At 36.9% G+C, this 18,319-nt stretch overlaps 2 protein-coding genes and 1 long non-coding RNA gene across 4 annotated transcripts; all 3 read left to right on the forward strand.

Moving 5' to 3' along the window:
• Positions 1 to 1,565: 1,565 nt before the first annotated feature.
• Positions 1,566 to 10,291, forward strand: LOC143887229 (uncharacterized). Of its 2 annotated transcripts, XR_013254097.1 has the most exons (4): positions 7,706 to 7,839; positions 8,378 to 8,448; positions 8,570 to 8,647; positions 10,014 to 10,291. It is a non-coding gene; the product is annotated as an uncharacterized LOC143887229 (long non-coding RNA). The 2 variants fall into 2 exon arrangements; XR_013254098.1 differs by lacking the exon at positions 7,706 to 7,839 and adding an exon at positions 1,566 to 1,826 and having other exon boundaries at positions 8,378 to 8,647.
• Positions 10,292 to 12,183: 1,892 nt separating this feature from the next.
• Positions 12,184 to 13,994, forward strand: LOC143887230 (uncharacterized). Its single transcript, XM_077391341.1, has 2 exons — positions 12,184 to 12,433; positions 13,313 to 13,994. The coding sequence occupies exons 1-2, from the start codon at positions 12,269 to 12,271 to the stop codon at positions 13,838 to 13,840; spliced, it is 693 nt and encodes a 230-aa protein (XP_077247456.1). The 5' UTR covers positions 12,184 to 12,268; the 3' UTR covers positions 13,841 to 13,994.
• A 1,919-nt stretch (positions 13,995 to 15,913) lies between these two features.
• Positions 15,914 to 17,378, forward strand: LOC143887231 (uncharacterized). The gene is made up of 2 exons (XM_077391342.1): positions 15,914 to 16,147; positions 16,623 to 17,378. Exons 1-2 carry the CDS (start codon positions 15,986 to 15,988, stop codon positions 17,157 to 17,159), a joined length of 699 nt encoding a protein of 232 aa, XP_077247457.1. The 5' UTR covers positions 15,914 to 15,985; the 3' UTR covers positions 17,160 to 17,378.
• Positions 17,379 to 18,319: the final 941 nt, after the last annotated feature.

An 18,319-nucleotide genomic window follows, 5' to 3' on the forward strand; every position in this document is an offset into this window, starting at 1 on the left:
CCAAAATTTTCTTACAAAATGAATAGAGCACATAAACATGGGCATCTGATGTTACATAAAAACTATTAGAGGCGTAGAACATAGAGCATAGTGATTTTTTATTTTTTATTTTTTTTCTGAGGAGTAACATTGGAGAGATGGTAAGACATAAAAAACCATATTATGATTTCTTGATTTAATAAAGATTGGAGAGACATTGATTGAAGTCATGGGAATGCACATTGTATGTACAAATATAGAGAGACTCGATTATTTTAAGAATTGAGTATATAATTTTATTATTTCTGTTAAGAAGAGGAGTTGCAGAATCCCTGCTTGCATGCACCATATTCGTTTCCAAATCTCTACGAATCGACATCAAAGAGAAGAGAGGAAACCAGTCCCCATCACTATTGGTTGTGGAATAAGGAGGAACTCTGAGAGAAAAATTGGAATATGCAATTGGATCTTTGAAAAATTGCCCAAATTGTCCAATTAATCATATTGCCTCATGTGGGCGTCTACATTTTCCCCTTCGATTATGACTGTTATGAACCTTCCGTGAAACGCAAAATATTTTCATCCCTGTGCCTTTTTCCACGTTAGAAATTTCATGGATTCTTCTCCGAGTAAATCTTGGAGTCATGGAGATAGGTCCTTTCCTCCTTTTTTTGCCCTTTCTTGATATGGCTCAATTTTCTCATTCTTAAATGGACATTGCATAAGATCAGTCATTGTCCACAGTGCAACCAGTTTGTCCTACTTGTAGAAAGAAAATCTGATAAGACAAATAAAATGGTTGACAAATGTTTACCGGACTTGCTAAGGTGCTACTAGTGGCTAGCTTTAAAAGATCAGTAAGTAAGTGTGATCTTTCTACTTTCTTTTTCAAAGAAAGCCTCCTTACGGATCCTGAACTTTTCCGTAGGTAAGTTTAAATCTTGTGCCTCATTTTTACCCCTCTCAGTTGACTCTTTTGGTAAATGATTCCTTTTAAGAAAAGACAAACAGGAGTGAAAATGCTGTCACTTCTAGGAAAAGACAAGTAAAGAGGGGTGAAAATGTTAGAAAAGAGGTCCCCTTTTTTCTTTTTCTTTCTTGACATAGGGTATTCCCACCCCACTTTTGTAGGGCAGGACTAGTCCCTATGGATGCACGCAGGCACCCGGAAGACCACGCGCATCGGGTAAGCACGGGAGATTTGAACGCTCGTCACCAGGGAGCACACCCATGACTTTATGCCAAAGAGCCACACCCTTCCGGGTTAAGAGGTCCCCTTCTTTGTAGAACCTAAGTCCGCACTAGAGAATTTAATAACTTTTCTTAGGGGTGCAACTCGGGTTGATTTTTGGGAATTCGGGTTGAGCTTGTACCCTAAAATCAGGTCGGGGTTCAGGTTCGGGTTCGGATCGACTTCTATTCATTATTTAGCAAAAGCTCAACCCCACACGACCAAAGCTGCACCCCTAACTTTTCCATTCTAATAAAAAATCACCGTCCTGACTTCACCCGAAAAAATAATGTTTGCTCGTCCCCCAAGCTTTTATACATTAATAAATTTTTTTTTACATAAAACATAGAAGAGGACTACCCTAAGATCCAGTTTCAATTGAGTAAGTCATCTTCAAGAGCTGTTACCCTTGTAATTTTAAAGTCATTTCGCATCTCAATAAGTAACAGCAGTAAAATTACCTTTTATATAATTTGAAAGAGTTGTAATTTCGTATTAGTAAACGGTAGTTGGGAACTGTTGAAAATTTAAACTAGAATCCCGCCCACTCTCCAAATCTCTTTTACTTTTGCTTGGAAGCATAAAAAGAGAAGAACTCAGCCAGAAAGAAGCTTTGGTATTTTTTTTCTTTTCACTTTTCATATTCTATTTACCTTTTCTTTACTCACTATTCCATGCTGTAGAATTTTACAACTTCGAGGAGTTTGTGCGCTTTTATAATTTTTTTCTGCTTTTCTTCTTTTGCTTTTTCTTGAGTATTTTCTCTTCTTTTTATTGAATGCTTTGTCGAATCAATGTAATCAAACATGAATTGATACAAAATAATCTTAAGTTGCTTCTTGTTTCCCAAGCTATATCTCATCTTCGGCATTGATCATTTGTTTGTGTGGGTTGTGGGTGTTTTTGAGTTGCACATCAACTGTTTGATGAAATTCCTCAAAAAGATTTTTGGTTTGTCCTTGATAAGAAAACGACTGAGGCCCTGTTTGTTTGAGATTGTGACAACCGATTGAGAGCCCCAAACTGATTATTGGACTCAAAACTAAGTTTAATTTTGAGTCCAATAATCTATTTGGGGCTCACAATCGGTTGGGACAATCCCAAATGGACACGGCATAAAGAGGAAAGACCAATCTAAAGTGCACTAGATAGTGTGGAGTCTTGGGCACTATCAACTTAGGCAACAGTAGATACTTGATTTTGAGTAGAATTTAAAGCTATTTATATGCCCAGTTTGCAAGCAATCCAGAAGTGGGGAAAGTACGAATATAGGTGAGCAAATGAATAAGCAGGTCCTGGAATAATCAAATAATCATTTAAAATAGACACGCATAAAGTAGACAACCCACGAGCTAAGAAATTACCTAATTAGCACCTTAGTATTTTACGAGCTAAATGGGTAGCTTTAGAAGTGTCACAAGCGGGAAATAAGCCATTGCTCAAGCATTTTTATATTAATAGAAGATAGACTGAATGATTAGTTTGTTAATGGAACGATTCACGTAGATGATCAGCGATGAGGTAAAGGATGAATTGGAGAGTTTGTTTTCAATCAAATTCAAGTAAACGGAATGACCAATCTGAAACAAGCTATCCCGAGTCTGAAATTGACAGTTTCTTTGAACTTAACTTCCTTTAGGAAGCAAGTCCTGATATAAATAAATGCTTAGTTGCTAACTCCTACACTAGAAAGTCTGTTATTCAAGAAACTCTATGTAAATAAATTTCAAAATCTTAAGATGCTCAGCATACTGGAGTCAAGGAATTCAGTGCTGTTAAAATAAGACTGAAGCTTGGTAATTTTTGAATTGACTAACACAAACTATATGAGTTGAACTGAAATTTAAATATCATTGTAGAAACAATAATAAAGAAATGGATTCTAAGTGACAACAGCAGGCGGATTAATAGTCACGTGGACTTTTTTTTAGGAATAATCAACAGAACTGAATTTAAATATCATCGTAGAAACAACAAACGTTGGGTCAATAACTAGTCTAGGCTAAAAACATGACCATAGGGAGGCAATGGGAAGGAAACTAAAACTTAACAAAACTGCAGGAAAGTTGCAGAAATTTACATGAATTTTCTGGGTTGCAACTAAACTGGACCTAAAAGATGGTCTGGTTGTGTATAAAGACTAGGTTCTTGACTCAATATGATTTACAGAAATAGCTAACAAATACCTACTGAAACACTTACCTGACTTTAATGGATCAAGAACATCTGTAACATTTAGTTCAGATATTTTAGATCCTACCATTTTCGAACAATAATGATGAAATAATATAGTGAAATATTGAGTTTTTTGAGATCTTTGAGCCCTTTCTATTGCCATATGGATTCATGGTGATCAATGATGGATTCCATTGACACAGATCAAGGAAGTAAATCCTCTTGGTGGATTCCTTTGATCTAGCCTGTTTTTCTCTAGGTGGGTTCATAGAGAACCGAAGGTGGATTCCTTTGACAACCTATCCTTAATTTATCATAGTTCTGTTATTTAATTATTTGTCTTGTGTTCTCAACCATACTTTAGTGTTTTATTAGTTTTATTCTCTGTCAGTTTCATCTTTGTTTAACATCATCCATATTCTTTCTAAACCCCATTTACCTTCACAAATTTGTCTTTTCTTATCTTATTAAAAATCTGCCCTAATTTTGTCGACCACGATTATAATAGAGCCCTAATTTTGTTCTGTTTATAATTTTCTTTCATGGTTTTGATTGGCTTCCATCGAGTTCACCTTTTGATTGTCTTTGTCCACCAAATCAGTCTCTTTTATTTTCAAAAAATCCTTCCCATTGGCTATCCTACATTAGTCGGTATCAAAGCTACAAGATTTAGTTTCCTTCCCATACAAGAGGTGCAAGAGTTAGTTGGTTAATCTATTTTACATCAATAATTTTTGATATCTTATATGAGAAGAAAGGTATCAGTAGCCAAACCAACTGGAAAAAATGGCGTTAAATGGAGAATCAATTATTATGTTTCAGAAGAGTAGTTTAGTATAATCATTCAAAAAGAAGAAGAAGAAGAGTATTTTAGTATAATTTTTTGAAATGAGTAGTTTAGTATAATTTAAACATATTTTATGTCATCTTAATTAGTAACCATAAATTTGCAAACTAAACTATATGAAAATTGGAAGTGAGATGATACTAGCCAGTAAAGAGAATCAAGTTGTTAGTGATAAAATCTCAATCAAAAGACTTGAATACATCAGTGTAAATGAAATGGAAAATGTAATATTAAGTCACAAACAATGAATTTTCAGTGATATTATTATGGCAATAACAGAGATTTCCATCAATGATATCAGAAATCATGATTTATTGGAAAAGATAAATAATTAAGTATTGTTCAAGCCTTCCCCCTTTATAGGATCATGCACCATGCCTGCTATCTGCTCTTGTCATGCAGGCTCCCCACACTGAATAACATGGGGGCTGTTTGCCTTTGGTAAAGATTACGATCAAGCCTGGAATAGTCCAGGTTGAGTGAAGTAGGTGCAGAGGTGTCTTTGTGATTCTGTGAGAAGATGTTTCTCTAGTGTTAAAATCATGAGGGAAACATTTGTTTTTTTTTTTGAAAGAGCAGGTTTGGAATGCTTTGCTTTCAAGCTTAATGAGTGATTTCTCGATGTTGGTATTTATAGAAGGCGGAGGTACTTGTTGTGAATTTGTGATGAACCTCCCTTTGAGTTGTCAAAGATTTATGGGGATAACCCAAGGTCATAGGGGAAGGTTGTTGGCTTGACATTTTTTTGGAAAAGAAAGGGATGTGTCACCAAAGAATCATGCCAATAGAAGCAAGATTTGGCCGAGGCTTACAAGATTTGGGTGGATCTAGGCAATTTTCACTTGTAGGGATTCAATCTTTATTGTTTTTAATATTTTATATTATTATTTACTTATTTATTTCCGCGGGGGGGTGGGGGTGGGGTTCAAAGGTTGTTTTGGAAGGGAAGAATTGTGAAGCAGCTTTTAGAAAGGGAAGAATGGTAGGCTTCAAAATTCGAAAGGATTTTGAGTGTTTCGTTTTCAAAGGTCGTAGTGGTAGCCTTGCAGGCTTCAAAATTTGAAAGGGTTTTGAGTGTGTTATTGTCAAAAAGGGAAAATGATGTAGTTGAAAATGTGTGATCTATTTTAGGTGTTTTAGTAGTCTTTATTAGAAAGAAAGCATGCTTAATTATGATTTTTACTCTTGTTAATGGATGTTGATATGGTAAAAAGCAATCAGACGCTGCAAAAGTCTTAATCAAGTGCTACGGCGACCATGGAAGGACCAAGCACTATGGTGGCCTCAGATAAGCACTAAGATTTTATTACTAGCGAAGGTACGACATTCAAAAAGAAAAAAAGAATGGCAAAGTATTACGACAATTCAACCGAGAACTAAGACAACCTATATCATCGAGTGCTATGCCCGAGTACTAAACAGTCCAATTGAATGTTAGGATGGTCCAATCTAGTGGTACGACATCTGAAGAATGGTCGAGCTTTATGATGATTCAACTTGGTGCTATGACAGGTTGACCAACCGAGCGATAAGGCTGAGTGCAATGGCATCCCGGCCTAGCGCTACAACATCCCCAGCACATCCCCTGCCGAACACTATGATGGTTAAAGAATGGTTGAGCGCTACAATGGCCAGACCAAGTGCTATGTTGGTCACCCGTTGACCGAGCGCAAAGATCGAGCATTAGGAGGCCACAATCGAGCGTTACGAAGAACCAGGCCGAGTGGTATGAGCATCTAACAGTGCGCTACAGATCAATGATTACCAGTAACTGCTTGATAATGCCTTTACGGTTGGTTAAAAAGCATGTGGAAGATTTTATTTGCCTGTAGTGATTGGGGACATACAATGCACTGTGAAATCTATAAATAGATCTCCGGGGTCCTTTGAAAAAATACCTAGAGAGGGACCGGCATTGAAGAATTGCAATTTCACAAAAAAGGTCAAATTGAAGACCAAAGACTTGAAAAATTCTGAAGAATACAAGGTAGATAATGGTCTACGAGTTCTTTCTATTTCTTCTTTTAAAATCCCATCATCGGGTATTCTCCTTTGGGACTTAATGTTCCCAAAACCCGATGTCGGTTTGTTTAGAATGGTAAAATTAACATCGTAACTAGCCCGTCTTATTTTCCTTGCCAATATTGACCAACAATTCATTTATTGAGTGGAGTTTACAACTTCTATGATCTCTTGGTTTGTCACCCTCTTTGTCATTGCGATGATTACGGATAATGAATGGCCATCAGACTTCTCGTATATATCTAAATCATCAAATATGCTTGATAGAAAATGACTCTATTTTCGATGTCAGAAATTAATTTTCATGAAATAGTGTCTGAGAATCATCAAACGAAATTTGCTGTCACAATCGACATGGATCCCATAATTAGGTAGGGGTTTAGGACTCAAAGTGCAATTGGAGAACATCATGCATGTTATATATGCCAAGTATTGCACATAATGCATGGGTTTCCACCCTCCTTTTGCTTCTATGAAATTTATACTGAAAAAATCTAAAACCTCTATAAATTTAACCTTCACAGATTTTTCCCTTTTTGGAGAAATCAACTTAGTGAAATTCAAAAAATCTGTGGACTGATTTCAGAATTAGAGATTTTTTAAACATCATATAAGAATTGTACTTGTTTCCATATTCCTTTTTAACCGCTTTGTGTAGATGCAAAAGTGATGAAATATTTGTGTTTAACATCAGCATACAACATGAATTTATATGGTACATTTCAACTCTACTTGACACCCAAATACTGTTTTCAGTGTTAGGGGATTCATTTGCTGCAGTTGGGCTTGAGCCTGTTTCTCATTTAGTAAGTGTTTTGTATCACAACCATTAGATAATGAGTTCAATCCCAGATTTGCTAAAATGAAAGTAAATTTTGGTGGAAATGGATAATAGTCAACCTCGATCAGTAAAGGACCTTGGCTATCAAAGCATAATTGTGCATGTTTTTATGGCCATATTGTTCAATGTCTGTCTTTGTAAACTGCTCTGCCCTCGTGTTTTCATAGTATATATTTGCCACTTTTAACTAAGCATCTCTCTGAAAACTGAAATAGTCCCTGGAGGAAATGTTTATTGGTTATTTTACTTACATAGAAGGTACAAAATTTTATTGTTTAAATGGTTTTGTATGTTGATTGGCATTAATCTTATCTGTGATCTTTATGTGAACTAGAGAAGCATGGTGGGGTTTAAAAATAGGTACATGGTAATGGAGGTTTTTTTGGATACCAACGGAGACTTTGGCAAGGATGACCCCATTATTATTAGCCAATTCAATTTGTTGAAAGCAGTCAAGGACAGTGTCCTAACAAACTTTGGGGAGTGTGGTCTAGCTTCATCGCTTTGGTCATTTACTCATTCCAGGGTAAGTATCTGTTTTCTTCCACATTGGATGATTGGAATGTTTCGTAATTTTTAGCAGTCTCAAACTCTACTTATGTGCAGTTAAGTACGTGAATCCCATAACAAAGCTGTTCATCATCAGAGCCTCACGTTAGGATTACCAAAGAGTATGGTCTGCAATCACCATGGTTAGGACTATTGGACATTGTCCAGTAGTATTCAATTTATTGGACCTAAGTGGTGAGTCAACTGCATTGAATTTCTAAAATTAACAGCAGTACTCCTTTCGTTTAAGAATTCACCAATTTGCAGAGAATCTGGACAGAAAATGTGTATACGCATCTGAAAAATTGGTCGAATTGCTCACTTAAAGAATCTGCCAAATAGGGCGCTTTATTGTTTTCCTTGATAAAATGTATCTGTTTGGCTCCTAAAAGTATCATGGAAGTGTTTAGTTATTTCTTAAGGTAGTAAAGAATCACACATTACTGTTATATCTGAATACTGCAGTTGACCATTCACTTTCTTTCCGAAGAATGAGCCTAGTAATATTGTGCTTTATTTTCCCCTCGTCCTTTTAAAAGTACTTAAATCTATCGATCATTTTAGTAGAAAGTCAGCAATCTTTGACCTACTTTGAAACATGAGCAAAATCTCATTGTGCTATGTCGAATTCAATTCCTTTTCATGAGTACCATTGAGACCAACATTTTCTTTTTTGAGTTAATGATTTTGGAGCACTGAAAGAAGCTTTTGTTGATTTGTTTATATCTAACAGGAAGCATCAAAGCTTGTAAAAATACGGCCTTGAAGTGCAATGAGGCAAAGTTTAAGCAATACAAACTCATGGTGGGAGATCGTCTTACACCAGAGACTACTCAGCATGTGCAGAATTGTTTTGAGAAAATCAAAATTCTGGAGCACTGAAACCAAGATTCAAGGCTACTAAGATTTATGTTGTTTATGACAGATGGGCAGTTTGGGAAAATTAGGAAGCCAAAGCGTACCTGGTCCACTCATCCACGTGACACCGCTTCTCCGCCTTCTTGTAAGCCGTGTTATTTGTTTTTGAAATTTTCATTTTTTGTTCTTTGCCAGACAGCTTGTAGATGCCATTTCCTCTATAGTTGAATTATTGATTTGACAATCGAATCTAGCGAGTCTCATGCATTGTTGCCATGCAAGATTTAGCTATAGTTCATATTCCTTCTTCAAATGAGGATGGAACCATGTTTGAATGCTTGTTTCATCTGGTGCCTTTGAAGTTTGAAAGCTCATGTATATCATGGAGGCCCTCCTCAAATTTGTTGTTTGCTCCGTGTTTTTAAGCCGAGGGATACCTAGTCAAAACCCATTATCTGATCCCATACCCATTTCAATCTGACCATTGGCCACGCCAAGATTGGGCACAATGTTGGTCCTTTCTGTAACTTTTAAAGCCTATATATAGTTTCCCTCATGGAGGAAAAATCGAATTCCCACTAGTGGCTCTAGCCTCTAGCCATGCCTATAAGGCCCACTTCTTATTTATATTAGGGTTTCCTTTAGGAAGCTGATATTTATACCCCCTTTTTTTAATGATATATTTCTACATTTCTCTTTAGTTATATGTTGTAACAGCCTATGCCAAAATAGTCCATGTCTTATGCTCCCCTGCCTCCATCTACAATTGGTGCTGCTGCCACTGCCACAATAGAGTCCGTGGCTGTTTTGAGGTTTGACCACCATGACAAATTCCATTGAAGGGACTGAAGAACGTTTCATATGTGCATGCTGAAGTACATTCAAATGGGTACATTTTGACTGTATAAAGTTGGCGAGCTTGGAAAAACATCGATATCATTGGAAAACACTTTGAAACACTTTACTTGAAATCTTTGGATGTGTTTCAAATGCATGAATTATTTTCGAGTCTACCAACCTTTGTGTTATATGGAAAAAACTTTTACGTGTTGTGACAGTATTCATCATTGGATTGCAGTATCAAGGTTTCAAAATTAGTTTAAGTCAAATAAGAACAAACATTACCTGTCTACACACACAAATGCATCCTCTTGAATAAGAACCTTCCTAAGCTTCCCTTGCCGTTGCTTTGGTGCCTGCTTTACTCTGTAATGAGACTTTATTAACTTTTAGACTTCGTTCTCTTGCTTTGAAACATATATCCCTCAGACCGATCTATATGAATCTCATCCTCTAAATCTCCATTTAGAATAGTAGTATTTACGGTCATCTGGTGAATTAGAAAGTTGTAGATAGATGTTACGGCAATCAACCATATGATAGTTGAGATTCTCAGGATCGTAAGTTTCGAAGAAATTGAATCACTCTCTGTCTGAATGCTTTGAACACAACGGTCTGCATCCATCAACTTTCTTCTAAAGATCCATTTACATCCAATGGTTTTGCATCAGGTTAGATCAGCTAAAACCCAAGTATTGGTGGAAGTTATGGAGTGCATCTCATCAACGGCTTCTCTCCATTGAAGTTCTTCATGGACTGACATGACTTCTGAATAGTTGGTTTGGTTATTCGCAGTTGTGTACAAATGAAAATCTGAACTTAATGATTCAAATTTTTTAGCTTTTTTTTTTTCCGACATCTTGTACCCTGCCTTCTACTGGTTGAAGATGATGGTTCATTAGTTTCTTTTTCTCTTACAATTTTAAAGGAAAACGAATTTTCAAAGAAATTAGTGTCCACATGTTCCACAATCACATAAACACGAGGAGATTCTAGATTTTGGAATCTAAATGCTTTGGCTCATCATTTTCTAATGAAGGCACATTTGATTTCTCGATATTCTAAACTCCCAATGATTTGGTAATATCACATGTGTTCAGCATCCCCAAACTTCAAAATAATTAAGCTTAGGTCTCTCATTCCTTTCGAAAACTTTTTAAAGCTTAGGTCTCATTCCTTTCGAAAACTCGAGTGGAATAATCTCGAGTTTGTTGTAAGAAACTCTGTTTAGTATGTGACATGCTGAGAATAATGCTTCTACCCCAAAGTCTTTGGATAACTACAAGTAGTAAAATAGAGTCTTACCATCTCAACAAATGTTAGATTCTTTCGTTCAAAAATACTATTTTGCTGAGTATACGAAGAACTAAGTTCTCCAGAAATATCATTCTCTTCGCCACTGAATGGGAATGGATCACTAATTATGAAAACCACTCAAACGGAGGGGTAGCACAAGATTTTGTGCACCACGCTTGGAAGTGGAACCACCACTTCTATATTCAAAAGAAAAATCAATGCTTTGCATTATAGAGAGAAGCATTGTCGACGCCTTTGATGTTAAAGGGGAGCATCTCAAGGTAGGAGTGGTTATTCGGTTATAACCGAACCGAAATAACTGAAATTTGATAACTGAAATAATTTTGGTTATCAAATTTCGGTAACTGAAACCGAACCGAAAAAAAATTTGGTTATTTCGGTTAACCGAATGTGAGAAAAAGAGGGAAAAAAACTAAATCTTGGCTTCGATCGGAGGGCTAGGATCATCCAATCGAAATGATTTTTTGAGCACACCCTAATTAAGTTGTGATCAATCAAATGAACGGTTTTGATCATCCTACGAAGTGCCCATATAGCACTTTAAAAAAAAAAAAAAAGGTTTTTATCATAATTTCGGTTATTTCGGTGAACCGAATTTTTTTTTGAGATAACCGAACCGAAAAGGAAAAAAATCGAACCGAATCGACCGAACCAATTCGGTTCGGTTCGGTTATTCGGTTATAACCGAATAATGAACACTCCTATCTCAAGGGTCAGAAGCCAAGACCAAAATTTTAAGGGTTTTGCTAAAGCTTGTTAAGCATCATTTAACTGTCATTGGGAACTTGAATTTACACATACTTTGAGGTAAAAATCTCAATATGTGTAAATTCAAGTTCCCAAGGGCAAGTTTAGGGCACTCCTTAGCAAAACCCAATTTTTAAAGGGGAGCATCTCAAGGGTAAGAAGCCAAGACCAAATTCAAAAAGTGATTCACATCAAATGTGGAAAAAGGATTATAAATTTCCATTATCTCATGCCAAATGTAACAGTATCCAGCAAGGTATGCTTTGGTAGGGCCGGGCAACCAGGACCACCTGAGCTTGCTTTGTACCCATCAGATATACTTTTAAGATGGGGCCCACAAAGTGGCACTGTAGAATTAGATCAACCAAAGGTTGGAGCCACCATGAAACAATAAAGCCGAACCTTACTAGAGCATTCCTCTGTCCACCTTTCCCTTGAAAGATAGGTAGGTGAAAAGTGTCTATAAAGTTGGGGGCAAGCCACGTAATAGTGGGACTACCTGTTGTGGTACAATTATTACTACATCTTGCTCTTCTCAACATACAATTTGGTGGGTTGGTGAAACTCATGTGTGAAAGAAGGTTCATAGAAAGCACCAACTTTTGAATTCACTCACAAACACCATAACATACCTCTGGGAGAATAAATAAAATAAGTAACAAGAAGAGAAAATAAAAATTGCCACCTCTTGGTGAAACTAAGTGGGCAGTGGGCAAAGCACTGACAACAATACAAGGAAGATCCCAGTCAAAATTTCAAAAATAGAAAACGACCCATCTCTAAGTTACATAAAGACTCTCTATCCACACAACTTATTCATCATCTTCTTCAATTCTCCACTATTTGTTGTTTACAAACATCAATGGTGAAGAAACAAGACCTTGATTATGTTTTGGTTCCTTTGGGCCTAATTCTATTGGCAGCATACCATGTATGGCTCTGCTATCGTGTCCTGAAGCATCCCACAAAGACCGTGATGGGTATTAATGCTATCCATAGACGGATATGGGTTCAATTTATGATGGAGGTAAGTAATAGCATATGCATCGATAATTATTGTGACACGATATAAGTACCTATTTTTTTTCTTGCTTGGATTTATCATAACAAACAAAGCTTGAGATGACATAAACCTGGGTTTTTTTTTTCACTCATTTTCATGTCATGTCTGTGTTGTCTTGTGTAAGGTATCTAACCGATATGCCAAAAGTTTCAGAGATGATGGAACACATTAGACCAGACCCTTTAAACTTGTCTTTGAGGGTCTCACCTGGTCCCATACCAAGGCAGGCCCTCACCTAAGACCTGTAATATTCTACCTCGCTTCTGCATCTGCCGTTTCACTATGGCATTTTTTTTATTACTCATTCCGTGACGGCCCACTATGTGGTAACTTCACTCTGTCGGCTAGTACTCAAAATCACTATTTGGAATGACTCAAAATACTTATTAATGTAATAACACCTAGTACCGACAATAATATTTTCTTAAGTTGAATTAAATCAACTTTATTTCATAGTAAATTAAAAAAAAAAAAATAGTAATCAGCTGTGACGCATTCACTAAAAAAGAATCCTTTCTCTGTCTCTAACTCTCTTTTTTCCCGAGTAGCCCTTTCAAGGTAGTCCTCTACATGGGTCACTCCTTCTGTAACTCAAACTCGGGATGTGGTGACGGCTCAGATATCAAATGTTAGGTACCTAACCAATATGCCAAAAGCTTCACAGCTGATGGAGCATGTTAGGCTAGGTCCTTTAAACCTGTCCCATACCAAGTTGGGTCTCGCCTTGTCACATACCTAGGCAGGCCCCCACTCATGATGGTAACATTTTGATCCATAGCACAATATAGGTCATGTACATTAAGATGTCTATTCCTAATTACGGAAGAATCGTTACTATTGCAGGACACTTGTAAGAATGGCATTTTAGCGGTACAAACTCTGAGAAACAATATAATGGCATCAACCCTGTTGGCATCGACGGCGATCATGCTGAGTTCTTTGATCGCTGCGCTAATGACGAACAGCGGCATTGGCAGGCGAGGGTATGGATTCGTGTTGGGGGACACAAGCGAGCTAGGGTTTTCGATCAAGTACTTCTCTATCTTGCTGTGCTTCTTAGTGGCCTTTCTAATGAACGTGCAGTCGATTCGGTACTACAGCCATGCAAGCATCCTCATCAACGTGCCACTGAAGAGAAAACCACCCCATATCTCTGCTGAATATGTGAGGAGGGCTGTTAATAGAGGGAGCTATTTCTGGTCATTAGGCTTGCGTGCTTTTTACTTCTCTTTCCCACTATTTTTGTGGATCTTTGGGCCTATTCCCATGTTCATTTGTTGCATTGTCCTGGTTTTCATGCTGTATTTTTTAGACGTCTCTTTTGACTGTAGGATCAGAGACGATGAGAAGGATGAGGAAGTTGGGTTGTGAGGAGGGTGTTGGTAGTGCCATGTGGAATAATTTCAGTTCAACCCAAGTTGAATTGACGGTGTTAGTGGGTGATTATATATTATTTCGTTCTTTTTTTCTGTAATGCTTTGTTTGACTACATATGATAAAATAAACTTCTGTAGTTGTACACGTTTCTTAATGACTAATTTTCGTTGTAGAATTTTTTGTGGGTAAAAAAGGGGGCACTCATGTAGGTGTTTTAATTGTTCTCTGGCGTATGTTTTAATTGTTCTCTGGACCGTCCTTTTTTTTTCTCACAAGCCTCGGTGTTCCAGACTCAATGTGATAAAATTCATAATGCCAGAGGAATTATTACCGCAGGGCAAAAATGGGAGGTCATAAGCACCTATACCGTAAAATTGATTTTCAGTCAAGTGACCTATTTAGTCAAAGGTTATCTTTTGAGTATGTTTAGTTACAATCTCAGTCCCTAATGCAGCCCTAGCACCATTAGTCTCACTATTCGTGTGTTTGCTTTTGAGAATCTTTCTTTTCTATAGAAAAGAGCTCGAGAAGAGAGGAAGGAAGGGCAAAGTCTCTAGTGGAGCGACTAAAGGAGTGCAACACGACAATTCTATCTGTTCCGGAATAGCTTCCTTCAAAAGGGCTTCTGCTTGCTCGACGAATGTCTTAGTGTTGAATGTGTGTATTTGAATAAAGTATACTTAAATCTTTAAAACTCATTTTAAGTTTGAAATAAAATTGATATTTTTTTTCAAAAACCTAATAATAAATCTACACGTTTCTCTTTCGGTAATTATTTTTTAAATAGTATTTCTCCTTTTGACAATATCGAATGAGTGTATTTAAATAAGGTATATTTAGAACATAAAAGCTCATTAAGTTTCAAATAAAATTTATATGGATTTTTCTGAATAATATATCTACATGAATAAAACATGTATAACTTAAAACTAGCTAGTAATTCTAATTAGCCGAGAAGTCCTCTTAACTACTACTTGTAAGTCGTAACCAATATTAACCCTTCCTCCTTAACCTACTATATGCTTATTATTCGTTTTCAACTATGTTCATTACACCGTTCTCATTGATTCTCAATGACACCTGGTATTTAACCAACTATCAAAGAGCTACTATAATTCCCAAAAGGCACTCAGCAACTAATTAAAAAAGAAAAGACAAAGTGAGTTTGTCCTATTATCAGAACATGGTAGTGTGAATATAGTAGCCTAAATTTAACACATAAAATTTCTTTTAAGAGTGGGCCGGATTTCTTGAACAGTAACAAAATGTGGTCAAGTAAAACTTAAATTTAACATGGATTTTGAGAAATTGGCCTAAGCCCAGACCAGCCCGAAACAAACATTGGTGGAAGGAGGGTTTTTTACCAACTTTGGTGCTGCCCCAACCAGACATTGATGATCAGGACTCATTCTCATGATTAGTATTCCAATATGGCGAATGTGTATCTTTTTCCAAGAAAAAATATGATCGGCCAAAAGTGGAAGTGGATCCATTTATTTTATAGGACTTGTTATGAATGGGCCATGGAGAAAAATCCACTCATTTGACGATTCAAACTCTCTGATTTGCGGCCACTAAAAGGATGATGAGAAAATAAAATAAAACAATGGTTTGTATTCATCAAAAAAAATAAAAATAAAAAATTCTACAAATTGTGAGGATAGAATTATCCAATGGGGATGGATTTTGACTCTCCTCGATCCGAGGTTCGAGCTGGATCCGGTAAATATAATGCTACCTTGGTTTGGGCTAGGGTTGGCCTCAACCCGACCTGACCCGACCCAACCCGGCCCTAGTGGCACGCCTCTTCCAGTTACTTGAATAAAAAACAGTGAAAAATAGAATGGAGATATTTCCCATTCACCTACAAAATTTCCACAAATCACAGGGATACCCATGTGGTCGTTGGAAAAGAACAAATTATTAAATACTAGGTATGAAAATGCCAAAACAAAGCCTAAATATTAAGATCAAGTAGGACACGTGGCAAAGACCTCCAACCCCACGCAATATCCTCTTCAGATTCCATCATATAAAAGTGACACGCATCTCTCTCCCTCTCTCCCTCTCAGTTTTTAACTTTCTCCTCAGAGTTTGTCTCCAATTCTTCTTTTTCTTCTATACGATTCTGCAACAGTGATGCAGAAACAAGAGCTTGATTATGTTTTGGTCCCTTTGGGCCTTGCTATTTTGTCAGCTTATCACACATGGCTCTTCTATCGTATAGTCAAGCACCCCACAAAGACAGTCATCGGTATTAACGCCATTAACAGATTGGCATGGGTACAAGCCATGATGCAGGTCGGTCATCCTCTCTTTCTTGTTTTTCTTGATTATGACCTATAGATTTTATATGATCTGTGGCCGTATAAACCAGTACTGTGGAGCCTTCTTCATAGGATGATCTAAACTGTTCATTTATTGGGCCACAGTATAAATAGTTTGTGCCCCAAAAATCATTTCCATGGGATGATCCTATCCCTCCCATCTATAGAAGTTTCAACCATGTAAATAGGTTGTGTTTGTGCAGTCTCTCTATAGATTGGAGGGTTAGGATCATCCTATAGAATGAATTGTTGGGGGTATAACCTATTTAGGTTGTGGCCCAACAAATGGATGGTTTGGATCATCGTATGGAGTGGCCGTACCATACTTCTTGAAAAATAAGGTTTATACAGCCTACACATCATATAAAATCTTATGGGTATCCTTTATTTTTCTTAGTCCTATGGTTCTCTTTCTTTTCTTCTTCATTTATTTTGGATGGGTATTACAGGATAGTCCTAAAAATGGAGTTCTTGCCGTGCAAACCTTAAGAAACAACATAATGGCATCAACTGTGTTGGCCTCTATGGCGATTATGCTGAGTTCTTTGATTGCTGTTCTTATGACAAAGTGGGGTGGAAAGGGAAGCTTCAGAGGGGATGAATTTGTGATTGGTAATAGAAGCAATTTAGGGTTTTCTATTAAGTACTTTTCTATCTTGGTTAGCTTCTTGGCAGCATTTCTATTCAATGTGCAATCTATTAGGTACTATAGCCACGCTAGCATCCTTATCAGTGTGCCACTCAAGGGAAAATCTTCACCTTATCTCACGCAAGATTATGTGGGAAGGACTGTTAATAAGGGGAGCTATTTTTGGTCTCTTGGCCTCCGTTCCTTTTACTTCTCTATCCCACTATTTTTGTGGCTCTTTGGGCCAATTCCCATGTTCTCTTGTTGCTTTGTCCTGGTCTTCCTGTTGTATTTCCTCGATGTTATTTTCGATTGTGGGATGGGTGGTGATGAGGTGGGCGTGGATGAGGTGCTTTAGGAGTGGAATGGGTAAATATGGGGGTGGGAAACATTAGCCCAATATAGACTTTCAGTTCAACTGAAGTTGAATTGAAGTGTAGGTGTTTGTAGGATTCCCATTTCCTACTATGAATAAGCTTGTAATAAATTGTGGTGATACACTGATACTTTCACCATGAGACTATGAATCTTAATTTGTTGTTTGGCAGGTGATGTAGTGATATCGTTTTCAGTCTTATTGTTTGTTTGTTTATTCTCTTGTCAGTGGAATCTCTTTTCTACTTGCGAAGGCATATCCGATAATAGGAAAAGGTTTCTGAGCTCGACCTCAGCCCGAGCTAGAGCTCAGAAACCATATCTCCCTAGTTGTTTAATTCATCCAACCCATTCATTCTATAGGTTATAGGTTATGATTAGGATTATGATTTATGATTATGGTTAGGATTGTAGGTTATGGTTAGGTTTATGATTTGTGGAGGTTTAAAATGGATGGTTAGAAGATGTTCTTCTATAGAGTGAATGGTTAGGATTATGGTATGAAGATGGTTTGTTAGGAACACCTTATCTATGTGAGGTCCTATAGAATGAATGGGTTGAATGAGTCAAACAACTATGAGAGATGATGTATTATGAGCTCTAGCGCATCCTGAGCTCGAGCTCAGAAACCTCGCCCTCATACAAAATAATGCATTATATAAAATAATATACAAAATAATGCATTATATAAAATAATAATACAGTAGAGCCTATCCAAGTAACTACTTAATTGGGGTATATACAATTTTAACTTTAATTAGAGGGAAAGTTCTAATTAAAAGCGCGGAACAACTCTTTCAATTAAACAGGTCTACATATGATTATTTTGAATAATCGAGGAGACATACACTTATTACATCGTTTTTATGAAGATTATTTCAATTGAAGAAGACTACTCTCAATTGATACTGCATCTTAGGTAGACCTCGTCTATGTTTATGTAATTTTTGTGCAAACATTATTTTTTAGGTTAAAGTCAGGAGTGGTGAATTTTTATTAGGATAGAAAAGTTGTTTACTTCTCGGGTGCGTACATTTTCATTTTTCACTTCCTTCTTTTTGTCTTTTCCTAAAAATATATTTTGCCAAAAAAGGTTTAGCCAACTAAAAGGAGTAAAAATGAGGCCCATGACCTTAACTTGGG

Source organism: Tasmannia lanceolata, unplaced genomic scaffold, assembly GCF_043159265.1.
Source record: "Tasmannia lanceolata isolate RefF3 unplaced genomic scaffold, GAP_Taslan_0.1 ptg000012l, whole genome shotgun sequence".
NCBI classification, from domain to species: domain Eukaryota; kingdom Viridiplantae; phylum Streptophyta; class Magnoliopsida; order Canellales; family Winteraceae; genus Tasmannia; species Tasmannia lanceolata.

Coding starts and splice junctions, on each gene's coding strand:
- LOC143887230 (XM_077391341.1), top strand. CDS start 12,269: ATGGTGAAGAAACAAGACCTTGATTATGTTTTGGTTCCTTTGGGCCTA. Junction 12,434..13,312: donor GGGTTCAATTTATGATGGAG/GTAAGTAATAGC, acceptor TTACTATTGCAG/GACACTTGTAAGAATGGCAT.
- LOC143887231 (XM_077391342.1), top strand. CDS start 15,986: ATGCAGAAACAAGAGCTTGATTATGTTTTGGTCCCTTTGGGCCTTGCT. Junction 16,148..16,622: donor GGGTACAAGCCATGATGCAG/GTCGGTCATCCT, acceptor TGGGTATTACAG/GATAGTCCTAAAAATGGAGT.